Source organism: Moschus berezovskii, chromosome 23 (assembly GCF_049115385.1).
Source record: "Moschus berezovskii isolate FMDL1 chromosome 23, NW_MosBer_1.0, whole genome shotgun sequence".
In the NCBI taxonomy this organism is placed as follows: Eukaryota; Metazoa; Chordata; class Mammalia; order Artiodactyla; family Moschidae; genus Moschus; species Moschus berezovskii.
This window is the reverse complement of record NC_142482.1, coordinates 55,821,653-55,842,254: the sequence shown is the minus strand read 5'-3', so window position 1 is coordinate 55,842,254 and position 20,602 is coordinate 55,821,653. Positions and strand designations below refer to the sequence as shown.

The 20,602-nt window shown below is 39.3% G+C and overlaps 1 protein-coding gene across 4 annotated transcripts in view; it reads left to right on the top strand.

Annotated features, from left to right (window-relative positions):
- TMEM170B (transmembrane protein 170B) overlaps nt 1-20,602 on the top strand; it is a 153,901-nt gene that overhangs the window by 19,228 nt on the left and 114,071 nt on the right. Inside the window, exons 3-4 of one of the 4 annotated variants that reach the window (XR_016036080.1) lie at nt 10,538-10,693; nt 10,846-10,982. The exons of 1 other annotated variant lie outside the window; for it this stretch is intronic. Coding sequence is in view for 2 of the 3 variants with exons in the window: in XM_055405857.2 (XP_055261832.1) it covers nt 10,846-10,976 (131 nt within the window). In the remaining variant the exon portion in view is untranslated. 2 more of the 4 variants (XM_055405857.2, XM_088831334.1) reach the window with 2 other exon arrangements.

Below are 20,602 nucleotides of genomic sequence, written 5' to 3'. Positions count from 1 at the left end.
CCCAACAGGGTAGGAGGGTTCCCTTTTCTCCACACTCTCTCAAGCATTTATTATTTATAGACTTTGTAATAATGACCATTCTAACTGGTGTGAAGTGATATCTTATTGTAGTTTTGATTTGTATTTCTCTAATAATTAGTGATATTGAGCATCTTTTCATGTGCCTGTTGGCCATCTGTATGTCATCTTTGGGAAAATATCCATTTAGGTCTTTTGCCCATTTATTGATAGGGTTATTGGTTTTTTTTTTTTTTTTTTGAATATTGACCTTTATGATCAGCTTGTATATTTTGGAAATCGTTAGCAAATATTGGTCCCATCATTAGCAAATATTTTCTCCTGGTCCATAGGTTGTCTTTTTCATTTTGTTTGTGTTTCCTTTGCTATGCAAAAATCTTTTAAGTTTAATTAGATGCCATTTGTTTATTTTTGCTTTTGCTTCCATTTCTCTGGGAGATGGATTGAAAAAAAGATTGCTGCAGTTTATTTCAAAGAATGTCCACCTATGTTTTCCTCTAGGCATTATATAGTATCCAGTGTTACATTTAGGTCTTCAGTCCATTTTTAGTTTATTTTTGTTTGTGATATTAGAGAAGGTTCTAATTTCATTCTTTTATAATGTAGCTTCTCAATTTTCCCAGAACCACTTATTGAAGAGACTATCTCTTCTCCATTTTATATTCTTGCCTCCTTTGTCATAGATTAACTGACTATAATCATGCACTTCCTTCTTAAACACAGGTTGTTACGACATAAATCTCCCCTGGCCTACTAGAAATTATTAGCCACTTTACGGTGTCGTCCAGTTGTCTGGAGGTTGTCATGAGGCTTCCCTGCCTCATGTGTGTGTCCTGCAGGCCCCAGGTTCATGCCCTCTGACTTTCACCTCTTACCGCAGCATTGAGGCCCCAGCTCCAGCCTTAGGTTCTGCTGTGTTAGTTAAGCCAGGACTTGGACATGTCCTGTTGAGCCTGGAGGGGCCTCAGCTGCTTCCTCCGCGTGTTTCTGCTCGACACTGGGTGCTGCTGTCTGCTGCCGTGGCCTCATCACAACCAGGAAACAGTAGCTCTTCTGTTGCTGGTCACTTGGCCTGCTCCCGTGAGGCCAGGGCAGCTGCCTGCCACCACTGGATGTGTGCAAGACCCTCCTTAGCTCAGAGATGAGAGGAAATCTGTTTCTACCGTAGCTCTGTGGTAGCCCTCCTCCTGTGCCACAGTCACCTTTCCCCGGGCTGATCCACATGCCTTTCCTGAGAACAGAGCCCTGTCCCCGGGGCTCTGGGTCCGTCCTGGGCACAGTTGTGGGAAGCAGTGAGCAGTCTATTTTCTCTTCCTTTCTTCATTTACTATTCTTGTGTGTCATCTTGTGTTAGGTTTTGTTGTTGTTGTATTCACCTGTAACTTTCTCATATGCTACTTCATTCCCTTTGCCCTAGGGTTTAAAACAAGCAATCAGGTTTAGCTGAAGCCCCAGGTGTACAGAGTGGAGTAATGGGAAATTCAGCTGGGACGAGCCAGATCCTCAAAGATCTTGGAAGGTCAGCCAGAGTTTGGACTTTATTCTGCAGGCCATGGAAAGCAAGTAGATATTTTAGAAAGGGATTGGCAAGGGGCAGAGCAGTTCACTAGGAAATTTTATTTTGTGGCTGAATGTAGAATACATATATGTGAAGGAAGAGCCAAAAGGAAACTCTGAGAGAGCAGGGACCTCGCCTGTCTTCATCACTGCTGAATATCCAGCAATAAAACAGCACCCGGAATGTAACAGATACTCAGGAAGTACTGGCTGGATAGATGGATGTAGTGAGGGAGGAAGCACAGAGGACAGCAAGAAGAAAGTGGGGGAGGGAAGAGGGGCGGGGTGGGGCAGAAAAGGAGCTGAGGCTGTAATTTTTGGTCTGAATCTGAGGCTGGATCTGAGCTAGGCTGTGGCGGTGAGAGGGAAGAGTTGCTGTAGGGACTGTCACAGAGAGGAGAGTCCCGATCAGTCTTGCTCACTGTGGAGACGTGCAAGGAGACCTGAAAAGGACGGCTCGTGCTTTTGATGTGGCAGCCGCTGTAACTGTGGAACCGCAGGCAGAGGCGAAGGACGAAGGAACAGCTTGTTCAGAAGCCGAAAACAGTGTGTGTGTTACACGTGTGTTTATTGGTGTAAATCACTGTGAACGTTTAAAGAGAACATTATTCTGCTTTGGTTTATCTCTAATGATGGGTGTATGTATTACTTTCAACTTAGTCAAGAATGAAACAAACTAACGATTTTAGAAACTGCAGAAACTGTTATATTTAAAATTCCTTACAAATATGTCTGGGCTTCCTTGGTGGTTCAAACCGTAAAGAATTTGCCTGCAACGCAAGAAACCTGGGTTTGATCCCTGGGTTGGAAAGAGCCGCTGGAGAAGGGAATGGCAGCCCACTCCAGTATTTTTGCCTGGAGAATTCCATGGATAGAAGAGCCCACGGGCTACACGGTCCATGGGGACACAAAGAGTCGGACATAACTGAGTGACTATCACAAATATGTCTGACACAATTTCTAGTAAAAACTTGTATCCAGGTTAACAATAAAACATACAAATTTCTTCTGGCTCATTTTCTGACCTACAAACACTTGAATTAAGAAAACTATCCAGTGTGAATATTTACCTGCATTTATTTTCTTAAATGCATTTTGTGAGCGCTAGCACAGTCACAGCTAAATATTCCATTAAGCAAAATGATGACTGACTGAATATAGATACATAACTATTATATTTTACTACCTCTTAGATTTTTATTTCCAGGATAGGGTGAATTTTCATTTCAATTAGTACTGATAGTTAATACCAGAATTGGGAGGAAATAGGTTTCTATATAATGCCATTGCTTGACATTGTGTTGCTGTCTAATTTTAGCAAGTCTGAGGGCTAAATTAGTGACATCTCTTTGTTGGTTTGATTTGCATTTCTCTGATTACTAATGTATTTGAACATCTCTTTCTATTCTTATTATATATTTAGTTTATTTTTCCTGCAAATTGCTACTTTTAATTCTGTGCTTTTCTTTTGGGGTCCTTGTTCCTTATTAAACGATAGATGTTTCTCAGATATATTGGTGTCTTGTTGGTTTTGTACTTCTCAGATAACTTCTCTGTCTTTTAGCAGTACCCTCATCCATGATATTGTTCATTGAGCAGAAGTTCTTATTCCGTGTAACCAGCTTAAAGAGTTTTTTGCCTGTGGTTTATAATGTATAATTTTATTTACGTTCTCTCCCACACTAAGGTCAAAAGATATTCTGATATATTCTGTTTTGTTAATTTTATAGTTTTACCTTCGTAGTAAAGTCTTTATCTAGAGCAGGACTGAGCAAAAATTTTCTTGAAAGGCCTGATAATAACTATTTTAGATGTTGCAGGCTAGATGGTCTCTGTCACAACTCTCCAGCTCTGCCATTAGGACTCAAAAACAGCCATAGATACTGGTAAATGAATGGGCGTGGTTTCTTCCATTAAAACTTTATTGGCAAAGGCAGATGTTGGACATTCAGGTCATAATCTGCCTTCTGGTCTAGAGTCTGTCTTCATTTTTGGAATTAGGTAGGATGTCAGGTGTTTTTTTTTTCCTTCCACAGAATAAGTCAATTTTTACCACACCCTAAAAAAAAAATCCATCCATTGATCCATCTTTTCTTGTGTACTGTGTTCTCAGGGTACGTGGATCTGTCTCTGAACTCTGTTCTGATTTTTTTAGTCTTTTTAGCAACAGCAAGGCCTCATTTTTTGTCTCTCCTGTTTTGTACTGTTTCTCAATATCTGGTAGAGCTGGTCCCTCATTTCTTTTCTTTCTCAAAGTTCACATAACTATTCGTGGACCTTTGTTCTTTCCTATAAATTTTACAATATATCTACTGAACTCCTCAAAAAGTATAACTCTGATTTTTGTGGGGATTTAATACAAGGTAGAGGTTAATTTGGGAAGAATCAACATACTAAATTATTCCACCCAAGAACATGTAATGTATCTCCATTTGTTCAGATCATTTTCTCCTTCTTTTGTTAGAGTTTAAACTTTTTTTTTCTCAATAGGAGTTATACATTTTGATTAAGTTAATTCCTAAACCCTTATTGTATTGTTGTACATGTTATCTTTTTAAATTACGTTGTTTAATTAGTATAAAGAATTGCTGTTTTTTAAGTAAAGTTTATGAAAGATTAATAACAAAGCAAAAAACTAATTTTCTAGAGAGATAATAAGGCGACTGTATTGCTGCCTTAGCTCTAAAATAGTTAAGACAGAGAAATAAACTGTGGGATAAAATAGAAGAAATAACTACAGGCTTGACAATAAAAGTAGAATAAAGAATTATAAAAAATAGCAGTTTTATAAACAGCTATATATTCCTAAATATAAATTGTCAAAATTGGCATAAGAAGAAATAGAAAATATGTGTAATACAATAAATATTGTTAAACAGTTGAAATATTGAAGACCCCTCCTCCCTGAAGGAAGTCCAGGCTCAAATGAGGTTTACAGATAAGTTCTACCAGATTTTCCGGGAACAGTTCCTATTTATCCAGATTATTGCAGAAAATGGAAAGGTTAAAAGCTGTGCACAGCATGTTTCCTGAATCAGTGTCATCTTTTTGCTAAACAAGATGCAGACTACAGAAAAATGGAAAAGTATAGTTTCATTTGCTTCAAGAATATTATCCTACCAACCAGGACCTACTGTACAGCACATGGATCTCTACTCAATGTTATGTGCCAGCCTGGATGGGAGGGGAGTTTGGGGAAGAACGGATGCATGTATATGTATTGCTCAGTACCTTCACTGTTCACCTGAAACGACTACAACATTGCTAATCCCCTCTACTCCAAATATAAAACAAGAAGTTTAAAGTTTGAAAAAAAAAAAAAATGTTATCCTAGAAATGCAAAGATAGTTCAGTATCAGAAATGACTGTGGCTGTATGCCAATAAAACTTTGTTTATGGACATTAAAATTTGAATTTCATATAATTTTCATGTATCATGAAATAATATTTTTCTCTTGATTTTTTTAAACCATTTAAAAAAATTGAGCAGAATTGTTTTCTCCACTTCCTCTTTGCTATGCCAGTCTTCTCTAGCTCCCTAATACTTTGGGGGACCTTTACTTACTTCTGGCCGACGCCTTCTGCCGTTGTTCACGGTGGCCGTTCCACACAGGGCCGTTTCATTTATTTCACGCGCCCTGTTAAACTTCTGCCCTCTTCATTCTTGAATATATTTCACCAGGAAAATAAGGATCACAATATTTGTACTTTTTCAGCTGGCTATTGTTGAGCAAAATATACCTTAACGAGAGTGCTTTAACTAAAGCACAAGTTGGGGTAAGACATGTGTTAGCTTATATAAATGTCAATAGATTAATATCCAAACTGTGTTTTTAAAAACCCTGTGAATCAGATAAGAAAGTAACAGTCCAGTAGAAAAATGCACAAAAGATTTGCCAAGCATTTCGTAGAAGTAGAAACCCTAATGGTCAAATTTGAATGATATGTGAGGAAAAGCTCTGTGACATTAAATATCAGGGGAACACAAATTAATTGCAGAGATAACATCTCTTACCCAGATTGACATGTTTTTAAAGATATCGGCTGCTCCTGAGGATATGGAGTAACTGGAATATAAATTGGTTCAAATACTTTGGAAACAAGTTGGCATTACCTAGTAAAGTTGAAAATGCCATAATAGGCATACCCACATGTTGTAGGGAAACTCGATTGAGTATGTGTGCTGGGGGTCATGTTACAAGGATGTTCACAGAAGCAGGGTTTGTCATTGTTAAGGATTAGAAACAGTGTCGTCCACATTAGAATGGACAAATAGGTTGTGGTATATCCATACTTAGAATTCTGCACAACAGTGGAAATGTGTGAATTACAGCTGCATATTATACAACAATCTGGATAATTTCCTGACGTATATGCTGTGCGTAGTCGCTCAGTCGTGTCCAACTCTTTGCGACCCTATGGACTGTAGCCCGCCAGGCTACAGGCTCTGTCCATGGGACTCTCCAGGCAAGAATACTGGAGTGAGTTGCCATGCCCTCCTCCAGGGGATCTTCCCAACCCAGGGACTGGACCTAGGTCTCCCACATTGCAGGTGGATTCTTTACCATCTGAGCCACAAACAGCCAAAAATTCCAGAATACTTACAGTATCAATTTATATAAAATTTGCTTATTTAAAAAATTAAGTAATATCTGAGAATACAGGCAGGTGGTAATGCTGAAGAAAAGCAAAGGAATGACGAAAACCAAACTTGGGAGGAAATGGGGTGTGACAGGGGAGTCCACGGGAGCCTCACATAAAACAGTAATGTTCCTGAGTACATGTCATGTGGATGATGGTACTTGGGCATCTGTTGGTTTTAACTTTATAATCTACATATATGTTATAAATACTGCTGCTTATCTGCTCAGTATTTAATTGCATTGTTTCCAAAGCCATTTAATAGGCACACAAAATTGTCTTCTTTCTGATCTTTTTGCTGAAGAGTTCTACTGGAACAGTCTTCTCTGGCTAGTGCTTCTGGGTTGTGCAGTGATATGGTGCAGTGGAGTCTACCGTGAAGCGCTTCTTTTAGAGGGAAGCTGTGACTTACGCACTGGTTCCTGATTATCCACAGGGAGGAAGATGGTAGTTCATTTTATTTTCTGTATAACACTACAGTGTCTCCCTTGATTTTGGAAACTGGATTTTTACACTGGGTTTTCTACCCTTAATATCATAGGCTTGAAGATCTTACCCTCTGTTTCTTAAAAGAGTATAAAGAAAAGTGGATTATTTATGCTTGTGTAAGCTTTTACTTGAACAGTACAACCTTCCAAGGGAAATTCATTTTGTTTGTTTTTAACATCTAGTTTTTTAATCCATCTGAAATTTACTTTGGGGAGTGGTGTGAAATAGGGATCTAAATTTATTTCTTCAAAATGGCTATCAGTTGTTCCATACAACATTCATCTCACATGCTAGCAAAGTAATGCTCAAAATTCTCCAAGCCAGACTTCAACAGTACATGAACCATGAACTTTCAGATGTTCAAGCTGGATTTAGAAACAGCAGAGGAATCAGAGATCAAATTGCCAACAGCCACTGGATCATCAAAAAAGTGAGAGAGTTCCAGAAAAACATCTACTTCTGCTTCATTGACGATGCCAAAGCCTTTGACTGTGTGGCTCACAGCAAACTGTGGAAAATTCGTGAAGAGATGAGAATACCAGACCACCTGACCTGCCTCCTGAGAAATCCGGATGCAGGTCAGGAACCAATAGTTAGAACCAGACGTGGAACAATAGACTGGTTCCAAATAGCGAAAGGAGTACGTAAAGGCTTTGTATTGTCACCCTGCTTATTTAACTTATATGCAGAGTACATCATGTGAAATGCCAAGCTAGATGAAGCACAAGCTGGGATCAAGACTGCTAGAAGAAATATCAATAACCTCAGATATGCAGATGACACCACCCTTATGGCAGAAAGTGAAGAAGAACTAAAGAGCCTCTTGATGCAAATGAAAGAGGAGAGTGAAAATGTTAGCTTAAAACTCAACATTCAGAAAACTAAGATCATGGCATCTGGTCCCATCACTTCATGGCATATAGATGGGGAAACAATGAAACAGTGAGAGACTATTTTTGGGCTCCAAAATCACTGCAGTTGGTGACTGCAGCCATGAAATTAAATGATTCTTGCTCCTTGGAAGAAAAGCTATGACCAAATCTAGATAGCATATTAAAAAACAGAGACATTACTTTACCAACAAAGGTCCATCTAGTCAAAGCTATGGTTTTTCCCGTGGTCATGTATGAATGTGAGAGTTGCATTATAAAGAAAGCTGAGCACTGAAGAATTGATGCTTTTGAACTGTGGTGTTGGAGAAGACTCTTGAGGGTCCCTCGGGCTGCAAGGAGATCCAACCAGTCCATCCAAAAGGAAATCAGTCCTGAGTGTTCATTGGAAGGACTGATGTTGAAGCTGAAACTCCAGTACTTTGGCCACCTGATGTAAAGAACTGACTCATTGGAAAAGACCCTGTTGCTGGGAAGGATTGAAGGTGGGAGGAGAAGGGGACAACAGAGGATGAGATGGTTGGATGGCATCACTGATTCGATGGACATGAGTTTGGGTAAGCTCTGGAAGTTGCTGATGGACATGGAGGCCTGGCGTGCTGCGGTTCATGGGGTCACAAAGAGTCTCGGACAGGACTGAGCGACTGAACTGAACTGAACTTATTGAATGATGAATCACTGATTGGAAATTCGTTTATCATGTACTACTGAGACAACACTAATCAAACGTTGGAGTACATAGTAGGACCAGACACTGTTCTTTTTTTATTCAGACACTGTTCTAAATGCTTTCCAAATACCATCTGTTAATCTTCAACCCCTCCCCCATTTTGCATTTGGGGAAATAAGGCACAGAGAGGTTAGGTGATTGCTCATGGTCACACAGCTACTGATAAGTGAGCTCGGATTTTAACCCACAAGTCTAACTCCAAAATCCATGTTCTTAACCTATATAAGCATGAGATGTTGGAATTAACATATTTGGTACTTCCCAGGCAGTCTGAGCTTGTTTTTCACCTCTTGGATCATTTTTGAAATTTTTTTCTTTTTAGTTGCTCAGTCTCTTTGTGACCCCATGGACTGTTGTAGCCCACGAGGCTCCTCTGTCTGTGGGGCTTCTCCAGCCAAGAATACTGGAGTGGGTTGCCATGCCCTCCTCCAGGGGATCTTTGCAACTGAGGGATGGTACCCAGGTCTCCTGCCTTTCAGGTGGATTCCTTACCGTCTGAGCCACCAGGGGAATTTAGTGCTGGAGAAATGGAGGCCAAATTTTGGTTTTTAAAATTGAAGATAAATAAATTTGAAGATAGTCATGGAAATCTAGGGAAAATCCAAAGTAAAAACAGTATTTCTCAGGTTTATTTTAACATATTTTCTGATAACAAAGAATCCTAAGATATTGTTAATTTTTTTCAGGTTGTTATCCAATTCTAAAATTTGAGGATAGGGCTTCCCTGGTGGTCCAGTGGTTAAGACTCCCCACTTCCATTGCAGGGGGTTAGATTTTGATCCCTGGTTGGGGAACTGAATTCCTCCATGCTGCACTGTGTAGCCAAAAAAAAAAAAAAATTAAAATTCAAGGATATGACCAATTATACTAGTGAAGTTTTCTACTTGATTGAATAAATGTTGGTGTTCTTAGGAATTTTATTTAATATTGATGTAATTATCAGTTACTTTATTGTTTTCTGAATTTCTCATTCTGTTTTTTCACTTGGTGTAAGTGTAAAATGATAGAATGATTTGGAGATTTATAGCCAGTCTATTCTGGATTGAAATTACAGCTCTGTACTTAACTGTATTTTCTTGGATTAGTAACAGAAACTCTGAATCTTTTTCATCTTTAAATTAAGTGATACTACTCAGGAATGGTATGATATTTAAGATGATATTTGTAAGTTTTCTGACAAGTTACATGTATACTATAAATATACTATACATTTTAAAATTTCTTTATGTATATGAAAGCCCTTGGCTTAAATTAATAATTTGCTTTTCTTATTTGTATCTTCTATAGAGGTGTATCGGAGAAGGCAATGGCACCCCACTCCAGTACCCTTGCCTGGAAAATCCCATGGACAGAGGAGCCTGGTGCGCTGCAGTCCATGGGGTCGCTAAGAGTAGGACATGACTGAGCGACTTCACTTTCACTTTTCACTTTCATGTATTGGAGAAGGAAATGGCAACCCACTCCAGTGTTCTTGCCTGGAGAATCCCAGGGACGGGGGAGCCTGGTGGGCTGCCGTCTGTGGGGTCGCACAAGAGTTGGACACGACTGAAGCGACTTAGCAGCATAGAGGAGTATAATAACTTTTATTTGGGAAATTTAGTTGAGTATGGAATTAATTCTTAACTAATTTTTGTGAGTAGGTTTCTATCTCAAATGATTGTAATTCAAGTCTCTTCAGATAACATTTCTGTTCTTCCTTTTGTTTGACCATTCTGCGAATATATAGACAGTTTTTCTAGACAAAAGTTTTCAGGCCTTCTCAACCGTAGTTTAAGTGTTTCCTCCTTTTATGATTTCTGAGTGTACTTTTAAAGTCAGCCTTTTAGATCCCGTTATATATACTATAGCAATAAGATAAAAGTGTTGAACCAGAGCCTCAGGGCGCTAAGGTGCCTGAGAGTCTCTCCTTCTCAGAAGTGCCTGATATCTAAAAAATTTTCCTAGAACAGATGTCAGGTTCATCTTCCACTTTTATTAGATGTCAAAATACTAGCCTCCAGTTTTATTCAAATACTTAAACCATTTTTTATGGTAGATTGTAAAGTACATTATTCAAAATTCTGATATTTTTTATGACATTTAAGAATTCATTTTACTGAAAGAAATGAAACTTTCTCTAATATTAACTTTTTCTTGAATAATTTAGAAGTTATATTGTGTGGTTTTCCTGTATTTATAATTATCAATATATTGTGTCATATGTTTTTAAAAGTGCTGATGGGGTCTGGCCGAGTCAACAGCCGGCTGAGAGATTGCAGTACTGACTGATTCATTTTTTATGATAAACGCACCTTGTGTCAAGTAAGCAGCGTGTACCGTAAATAGGTATTTTGCACTTGAACTGAAAGCCTGTTCCTCGGTTTTGCGGGTGAGTGTGGCTCGGCAGAGTGTCGCTGGGAGCAGCCAGAGGGAAGCCCCGGCGGGGGATCGTGCGGTGCCCGGGGCCTGGCCGCGTGGCTCGGGGGAGCGAGCCCCGGGCCCGCAGCGGCCTCGGTGACCGCGCTGTGTCCCTCTCTGCAGGTGCAGCCGTGGCCGGCATTTACCGCGTGGCCGGGAAGAGCATGGCCCCCCTGGAGGCCCTGGTGTGGGGCGCCGGGCAGACGGTACTGACGCTCATCGTCTCCTTCTCAAGGATCCTCGCCACACTCTGAGGCTTCCGTGGGGACGGCTTCACTTCGCATAAGGAAACACGTGCAGAGTCTCTGAAAACGGCATCGGTGGCGAGTGGGCGCGAGATCCTCCGAGGACGCGGAAGGAGCGGGTCAAGCACGGGGCCCCGGGCCGTGTGGGAAGATCGCCCCCTGGTGGTCAGTGATTGCACTACCGCACCGCACCTTAGTGCCTCCGTCCCGGGCAAGGCGCATTGCTGCGTGAAGCTACAAGAAAAAGCACCTTGTTTAGCTGCCAATCAGGTTAACACTGGCGTTCAATCATCATTCTTAACAGTGTTGTGTTAAGTTACAGGGACGTTTTGAAGAATTGATACATGTGCCAAACTCTTCTTTTTTTTTTTTTTAACATTGATCATGTGAAGTTTGCAAGTGTAGCTGTAGATGAGTGCTGTGAACATATTTGACATGAATTCAGGTGATGTAGTGAGAAATTCTGTTTTGTAATGCTAAATCCCGTATGAGTGCTGAATATCGAATCATTTATTATGAGACAAATTACCTGATTTTTAATGTTGAACGTTTCTGGGATTTAGGGCTTTCATATAAACTAGGTATTTATTGTTATTTACTTTATGTGGAAAATAATACTGAATGGAAAACTGCTAGACTCTTTTAAGGATTCAAAGTAGATCTATAGGGTGCATCCTTTTCACTCACTCAAATAACACTCTTTAATAGTTTCCCTCATACAGAAACATTCTGTTGCTATGAATTTAAAAACTTTTTGGGTCACACATATTGATTGTAGTTTGTGTGTCATTAAAATTTAATTTGAAAATTTTCTTATAAATTTTGTAAGAAAAGAAGTCTGAGATACACATCCTATTCTTGACCCTTCTGAAGACAGCTTCTGGCCATGTATCTCATGGAGAAAACATCTTTACAACTAGCATCTCAGTGGGATTATATTACTTGTTGCATATATCTTGATTTTTGACAAAACGTAAGCAGTCTTTCATCCTGGAGTATCAAATGTATATAAAGAGTGGCCTAAATTAGGCTGTGAAAACAAGAAGCCTCACTTGTAGTTAAGAAACAAGTCATATAGGAAGAATAATAAACAGTCTTATTTTGGCTGTGTGGTAGCATCATAATTTCTCTAAGTAAAAATTGGGGAATACAGTAAATAAAATTTGGCAGTTACTCTCAGCATATCAGGACAGTGTTGAACATATATGTAAGTGATACATTTCAGTTTTTCAACTCTTTGTTTTATTGTTATTTAAATTTACTAGCATCTACAGTGACATTTATTAGAATGAAAAAGTCATTAGTATAAAACATTTTTAGAGGTTTTGGCGATGCGTAATTGTATTTAAGAGTATAAGAAGTAAGGGAAGCATAGAAACTGGTTGAATTCGCCTCCTACTGAGACTTTTTTCGAATACTAGATACAATTATACATTGTTGTTTAGTTGCTAATCATGTCTGACTGTTTGTGACCCCCATAGACTGTAGCCCCTCTCAGGCTCCTCTGTCCATGGGATTCTCCAGGCAAGAATATTGGAGTGGGTAGCCACTTCCTTCTCCAGGGGATCTTCCTGACCCAGGGATTGAACCCGCATCTCCTGCATTGGCAGGCAGATTCTTTACCACTGAGCCACCAGAGAAGCCCACGATTATATATACGTTAATTCAAAAGAAGAGCCAATTGCAGAAAATATGAAGTTATGGACAATCCAAAAGATAATCTCCATACTCTAACCTCACTCTTTTATAATCTAACTTGGTAACAAGTTTCTACTAGGTCCCATTCAAATGTAAGACCTTTGTTACCCATGACACCTTTTCTCTACCAAAAAGCAGAATATATCAGCAACTTGATGATGTGTTGGGGGTATTTTTCCAGTATGGAAGCCAGTTTGGGGTGGGGCAGTTTTAATAACACTGTGGTTTGGAAATCTGTTTTAAAAGAAGCCAAGAAGCAACTATGCATTCTTAGAGATCTTTAAAGTAAATCTTAAAGTGGATTATTTTTATTATGTTCAGCCTGAAATTAGTTTCACATGTTCTTTGTATTCCTGATGTTTTCTTAAATTTAGATCTAAATCTCCGAAGTCACCTTGACTTTTCCTTTTCTGTTAGATTTGAATCACTTTCTTCCTTTGGTTATTCTGTCAGGAATTTAAAGTGTTCATATTCTTGGGGAGAAAATCAATAATGTGTTGGAATTGAGATCTACAGAAATGAATATTTATTTTAACACATGGTTAGTTTATGTTTTCAGAAAGTTATCATGGTAAGGTAACTGGGGCACATGGTTCAGAATCTGAAATTAGCCAGAAAATAACTCGGACACGTTAAGTGTATGGCTGCATGGACCAAAGAGGTTTAAACTCCTGTTTTTGCTCTCGGATAGAAATATAAGAAGGTGGATCAGTTTGTAGAGTGTCCTGCAATTATCTCATTATGAAGTTGCTTTATATTATGAGCTGTGCGTGTGTGTTTGCCTGCACCTGTGCTTTTAACTTTGGGGGGAATTTTTGGTTTCTTCCATTGTTTTTAGTTACTTCCATTGGAATTTTGTGCAAATGTTACTCTTCTGATGTGAAATGCAACTGATAGTGTAAATGGATGAAATGTTTTAATAGCTGTTTCTATGAGATTTTTTTTAAAAGGTCAATGGTTTTCTTATAGAGGCTAAGAAAACATTTAATGATATATATCTACATACATATATGTCATTATACGCACACGCACACACACGCATATATATATATATGTAAAGCTGCTGTATATGAATAGAGTCTAATTGGAAAGCGTTTGTTCAGTGAACACTTTGATGTAATGGAGAATTTGATGTATTGGCTCAGTTGAATGATCTTTTAAACAGATTTGAGGAAGTTTGAGATTTTTGAATTGGGGGAAATTTTTATTGGTTTCTTAGTGCTAGATATCCTTGTTTGTGATAAAACAAAAGCCCTTATTGATATATTTGGGTTATTCTTAAAATTTGTATGTGATTTAGCAGTAAATCTATTTTGTGTGTGGTAAATGCAAGAGGGAAGCGGGGTGAGAGCCTCGGCAGTTTATACATCTTTATCTTAAGAAATGCTAATAAAATAGGCTGCCAGTGAAATCAGCTCCTTGAGAAAGAGACTCCTGTCTGCCCAAACTAATCATTAATTAGTTAACACACTAGTTAAAATGTCCATAGATCAGCATTAGGGGGCCTCATCTGAGCTACAAGTAATGCTCACCACCTTTAAGTGAAGAAGGTGCCAGCAGTGCCCCCTGGACAGTCCCACCGGTTGTCTAGAATAACGTGCGTCCAAAATTTTGGCCGTATTCAGTGTCCACACAGGTTAATTATTCTTACTTTCCGTCTCTGTGTTTACTGAACAGTTTACAGTTTGTAACCCAGTGTGCTTTCTTGGTATTTGCAGCGTGTGTTTCCACCATCCTCCCAAAATGTGAAGATTTTGTTTGTGCTTTAAGTGAGAAATAAAGAAATGAGTTACCCTGTATATCCAATTTGTGGTATAAGGAACAAGAACAAGTTTAAAAAAATGTTCTTGGAAAACGTCTCTAGAGACCCTGTAATAAAGATGGGGAGAATGGAGCTGCCAAGTCAGTGTGCCCAGGCTGGCACTTACACACCAACTAAGGCAATTTTGTAAGCATTTTTGGTGGATCTAATATATACAAAGTGCTGAGTCTGGTATTTTCTGTAGTAAGCACAAGGATGCCCCCAGATGGGATCCCTGCCCTTGAGTCCACCGAGAGCTACCGAGATGATTTAAATCCTCAAACATCTGGGAGAACATCCTGCTTCCAGTTGAGAGTTTAAGTCCTTTTCCCCCAGCCCACCCCCTCCCCCAGTTCTGACTTTTCTCATTCACCAAATGGAATTTTAGAAACTGAGATCGCACTGCTGTGGCGTAGCAACGAGAACACTGGACTCCGCAGCAGCGACGCAGGTTTGAACCTGGGACCTCTCACTTGCCGGCCTTTCGCTTGTGGTGGAAATGTGTAGTTTGCCCTCCACGTCTGTGGCTTCACGTTCAGGGATTCAGCCAGCCTTGGATGGAAATATTTGGAAAGAAAGTCAAGAAAGCTCCCAAAAGCAAAATGCCCCCCCACAGGCAACAGTTCGCAGGGCATTTACATAGTGTTTACACCATTTATGCAGCGTTTACGTTGTGTGAGGTGGTATAAGTAATCAGGAGGTGACTTCGAGTGTATGGGAGGATGTGTGGGGGTTAAATGCACGTACTGGGCTTCCGTCTATGGGGTCACACAGAGTCGGACACAAAAGAGTTTCCACCTCTTTTTTTTTTTTTTTCTCTTTAAATCAGCAGATATTTTGCCAAGAGCACTTCTGGGGGCTGGTGGTGATAGCAATGGCCAGGGCAAGCAGGACTCAGTATCAGGCTGTGCATATTACTAGTTAAAACAGGAAAAGTGAGAAGTGGCCAGGACTTACCCCTTATTTTCTCCGGCTTGCATCTTTCGGATTTACTCAGCCAATATTCATTGAATCTCCACTGCATGCAGGTTACTCTGTCCCCCCACCCCTGCATCCACCTCTCTTCTGCCACCCCAGCCTGTGGGAGAACAGAACTGGGCAGTGGTGTCTACCATATCCCTCCTCCCCTGGAGCAAAGGTGCATAAGCCCTACTTGTTTGTTTGTTTTTAACTTAAAAGGTAATACTTTTATTTTAAATTTATGTCCATTTTATAATTCAAGAGATAATAAGATGTTGAGGACTTTCTGAAATATTTTCAAGCCACTTGACTTACGGTTCTCTCAGAAAGTCTTAGAATTCTTCAGAGAGTCGCTATTTGTTTTTAAAGATGTGAAGAATATGGAAAGTTACTGAAAAAATTCTAGTGACCCAGATTGCAGAGAAGTTTGGCAACACTTGGGTAACTGGGCAAATGGTTTCAAGGGTGAGAATCTTCAGTGGTTGAAATTGACTAGCAATTTCCCTTTTCCTGTCCTTTTTATAACATTGTGGAGGAAGACTCTACAGCATAAAAAGGACATTATTTGTTTAAAAAATGATAAAATGTTTCCAATGTAGTAGTATTTATGGGGGGGAGTATAAAGATGGGAAGAACGGTTGGAGGGGTAATGCAAAAAAACAGACACATTTGATGAAACAGCCTGCGTTATGTGAACCCAGTTTCCCCTTCTGTTAAGACTACAGATGACACCGTGTGAGTATGTTTACTGCATGTTTGCAAAATGTGGTGTTTCTTTATATGTGAGACTAAACTTACCACAAAGTATTCGAAATCATTTTACAATTTTGTGCGGGTGGTGGTCGGTTTGCCCCACTCACTCAAAGATCTCTGTTCAGTGAGGGCAACACAATGTTTCTGAGGAGGTTGCTGAAGCTGTTGTCTAAAAATTTACTTATGAATTTGTTTAGAGAAAGTAACAATATATACAGTATTTTCTGTAAATGTGGAGGTAAACTGGTTAATACATTATTAGATTAGTGGAAACACCCAAATTTCTCAGTGCACTGAGCTGTAACCCTCTCCTCCACCGAGCACAGAGGCCTTGTTTTCACGTTCTTTACGTTCATCGCACGTATGTTGAGCTTTCATAATAACCCTGTCTTGATTTTTGAGAACTAATTTAGCAGTTTTGTTTTTTTTTTAAAAAATATTCCTCCCCCTTCCATACAGATGTCATATGGGATAGTTTAAACATATGTACAGTTTGTTGATAGAATCAGAAGTGCTGGTTTAGGAGAGAATGTTCTCAACACCTTACGGTTATGCAGCTGTAATCTTGCTGAAAATTAAATACTATAAGCAAGTCAAGAGAGCATGGACCTCTTACATGTTTTCTTTTTTTTTTTAGGATTTTGTCCTAAATATAGTATATATCTCCACTCAGTGGTGACGTGACTGTCCTCTTTTGGGGACTGCGTTTAAGTGTGTAACGGAAACTGGGAAGCAGTGTAACATAAATACCTGGCAGGAGGAGCTATAATGTATAATCATCATAAGTATAACACTCTTTCTTCTGAACATACTGCGTATTGGTAATTTCTAAAGATCATCACTTTTTTATAGCCCTGTATAAATGAATGGTAACTTGATAGTACTGTTGGTGATGAGACGTTTCGTTTGTCTTTAACGTAACTTAAGACAGTAAGTATCAGTAAGTATCTTTGGGTAGGGACATTTTAAAGTTTTCCCCATAGAAGGCAAAACAGAGGCACTTGTTTGAATTATAATCAAAAATGATTTCCTTTCAATACTGGATGAGTTGATAGTCTGATTGTTGACGCTTTCTTAGTATTTGTACAGTGGAGGAATTGTAAAAGTTCTGGTTGCCTCCCAAACACGCACACACACACACAGACGAGCTCTGCATATTTAGATGAACAGTATAAAACTCCACAGTATTTTTCATTTTAGTCATTTAATTAACTAGGTTAAAGGTCATAGGATTCTACCATGAAGTATTAACTCCTGACTCTAGTCATTCTAGAATAAGGGGATCAACAGTATCTCAGTCAGCTAAAATGTTCTTATTTACATAGCAAATATATAGTTTGTCTGATAGGTATTGCAAACTCACTTACAAACTGTGTTAACTCTCAGACCACTGATGAATCATTTAGTAAACCACAGTGCAGTTTTTAAAAGCTAAATGATGCCTTAGTGCCTTGGAAGTTAAGATACTTTCGCAAAGTGAATTTAGCAGAATTCAGGACTGGTATGCCTGTTGCTGGGAATTCGGAGCTGAGGAAGGATGTAATTGAATTAACTCCTTGTGGTTTAGTAAAAGTCAGTTACTTCATCCTTGACAGATGACAACTGCTTTCATTACATTATCATAATGTGTGGTGTTTGTTTTTTTTTCCTCTTTCCGAGTAAGTTTGAAATGGGAGAAAATGTAGTCAAGACAGTTAAATGTGGAATGTTAAAACTTGGTTTTGTTGTGAACTAGAGATGCTAGCGTGAACGGTGTCAGCTTTGTATTGTGGTTCAAGGGCAGACACTTCATGTCACTTTTAGGAATATGTTTACCATCAGGGACTTTTTGTTTTTTATTCTAGAAATACTTAATGTACTGTGAAACTTAAAGACAGGAAGAAGAAACTTTGGAGGGGTAATGCACAAAACAAAGGTGTATGTGATGAAGTAACCTACATTCTGTGAACACAATTTCCCCCTTCTGTTAAGACTGTAATCTACCCTGTATGAGTATGTGCACTGCATGTTTACATAATACAGTTTAATTTTGAAGGGTTATTTAAAAAGTATGTTTATTTATAATACCTAACAAGCTGTAAATATTGTATACTATTGATTTTTAATTTTATATAAGCAATTTTTTATTTTCCAACTCATGTACAAATCTCATGGTGTATATAGTATACTTTCCCGGAGAACACAAACTTTGCAGTGAATTTTAATTGTAGTAAGCATCAGGTTTCATTGTGGTAAGCATAGAAATGTTGATCTTTATTTTTAAATTATTTTCCACCACTCATTTTCTTCAAAGGGCAGCAATAAATATATGCAAGTTATTTTTGATTTACAGAACGTTGGTCTGCAAAGACAAGGTCTCGGTTCCAATTCATCGCTTTAAAGAAAAGATGCACAATTAACATCATACGCTGTCTAATCTCAGGACCGTTTCTGAGGTCCATATGTGTCTCTCCTCTTTGTAATATACAGGGTGAACTCTTTACTGATACACACAGAACAACTGTTAAAAGCGAATCCAGCACTTAAATGTCATTACACAGAACTTATTGGGTTAAAATTTGTAATATACAGTATTTTAATAAAGTTTCTGTATTCAATTTCATGCACTTATATATAAATAAACCTGTCTTTAAAAGCTTTATGGGGTGTGTGGCTCTTTATGACATGCGTTTTCAGCTCATTGCTTACAGACTCAAGCCTGTCACAAGGCTAAGTGTTTCCTTTCACCGTCTTGTCAGGTTTTCTGGGCCAGTTTTACACTGGATTTGGAAGATAGCACTGGCAAGTTTACCTCAGGTAAGAGGCAAACCTGGCCTACTTCACAGTTTTACAGAGGACAGTGCCAGGCCACATAGCATCTACTTCTAAAAATCACTGTTTTAAAGAGCCCATTGTCACTTTTATTAATAAATGACTACCCTTTACTGAGTACTTAGTCTGTTAGACACCTCATAAGCATTCTTTAACACTTAGGTAGCCTTTCGGGTTAAGGGGATTACTAAGCATTTGAGGTTCAGAGAGGGTGAGCAGCTTCTCGAGGTCACACAGTTAGTAATGCTGAGGTGGGCTTTTCTTATTTTATTACCTATATTTACCCCCCACCGTGCTGGGCTGGTTTCTGCCAAGTATCAGGGAGCCTGTAAGGAGATCGGTCAGTTGGTCAGTCGTGTCCGACTCTTTGCAGCCCCTTGGACTATACAGCCCATGGAATTCTCCAGGCCAAAATACTGGAGTGGGTAGCCATTCCCTGCTCCAGGGGATTGTCCCAACGCAGGGCTCGAACCGGGGTCTCCTGCATTGCAGGTGGATTCTTTACCAACTGAGCCACCAGGGAGGCCCTACAATGAGATAAGATGAAGACCAGGCATTACAAGGATTTGAAAACTCATCCTCAGGATTTGCACTGCCGAATCTAGGCATATTCTGAATTTTTGTTAGGGATTCCTAAGGCATGGTACTAGTTACCCAGTTAGGCTCCACTCATCTCCAGCCTAAGAAGAGATTGCGGCCAACAAAGCCAGTCACTGTAATTGTTAACAAACCCTGCTGGTGTGAAAACTTGATTAACTTTAAAAATTCTGCAAAGAAAGTGGAAGTAAACTTTTATTTTTCCACATATACTGACTTATTTCATGTATTGCTTCATTAAAATGTATTTTTTTTCTAGGTAACTTCTTCATTCAGCCATAAGATTTATAAAATTATTAAATATATTTTCCTTCCTGACCGTGAGTCTTAAAAAGTCCTTAAAAATCTTGAGATTAAAATTTTCCCTTTTGATTTTATTCTTTTGGGCTCTTGAAGTAATATTTTTATAGTATTTTGTAAAAGGAAATCTGTCTTTGGGTACCTTGATATTCACTGAGCATCGAAAGAAAGCATTGGATTTCATATCTGTTGCCCACCCATTTAGAACAAAACCAGAGGGGAAGGTAATCTACAAGAAAGATCCTCAGTTCTTAGACGGAGCTTGTTTCCTTTCTTCCTTTTTAAAAAAAGTTTATAATTTTGGCTGTGCCGGGTCTTCGGTGCTGCACGCAGGCTTTGCTTTCTCTAGTTGCGACGAGTCAGGGCAACTCTTCATTGCGGCGCGTGAGCCTCTCGCTGCGGCGGCTTCTCGTGCAGATGGACCGCGAGCAGTAGCTGCATCAGCCCTGCTCAGTGGTGGCACATGGGCTCAATTGCCCTGTGGCTTGTGGCACCTTCCCGGACCAGGGGTCAACATGCGTTCCCCTCATTGGCGGGCAGGATCTTAGAAGTCCTGAGCTTGTTTTCTGATGGAGAAAGTTCCTGGGGAGGAGGAATATCTCAGGCTTATCAAGTGGACACTGAGGTCCTCTACGTTTTGAAGTTGGATATATATGCTCAGTCACTCAGCCGTGCCCGACTCTCTGCGACCCCATGGACTGTAACCCGCCGGGCT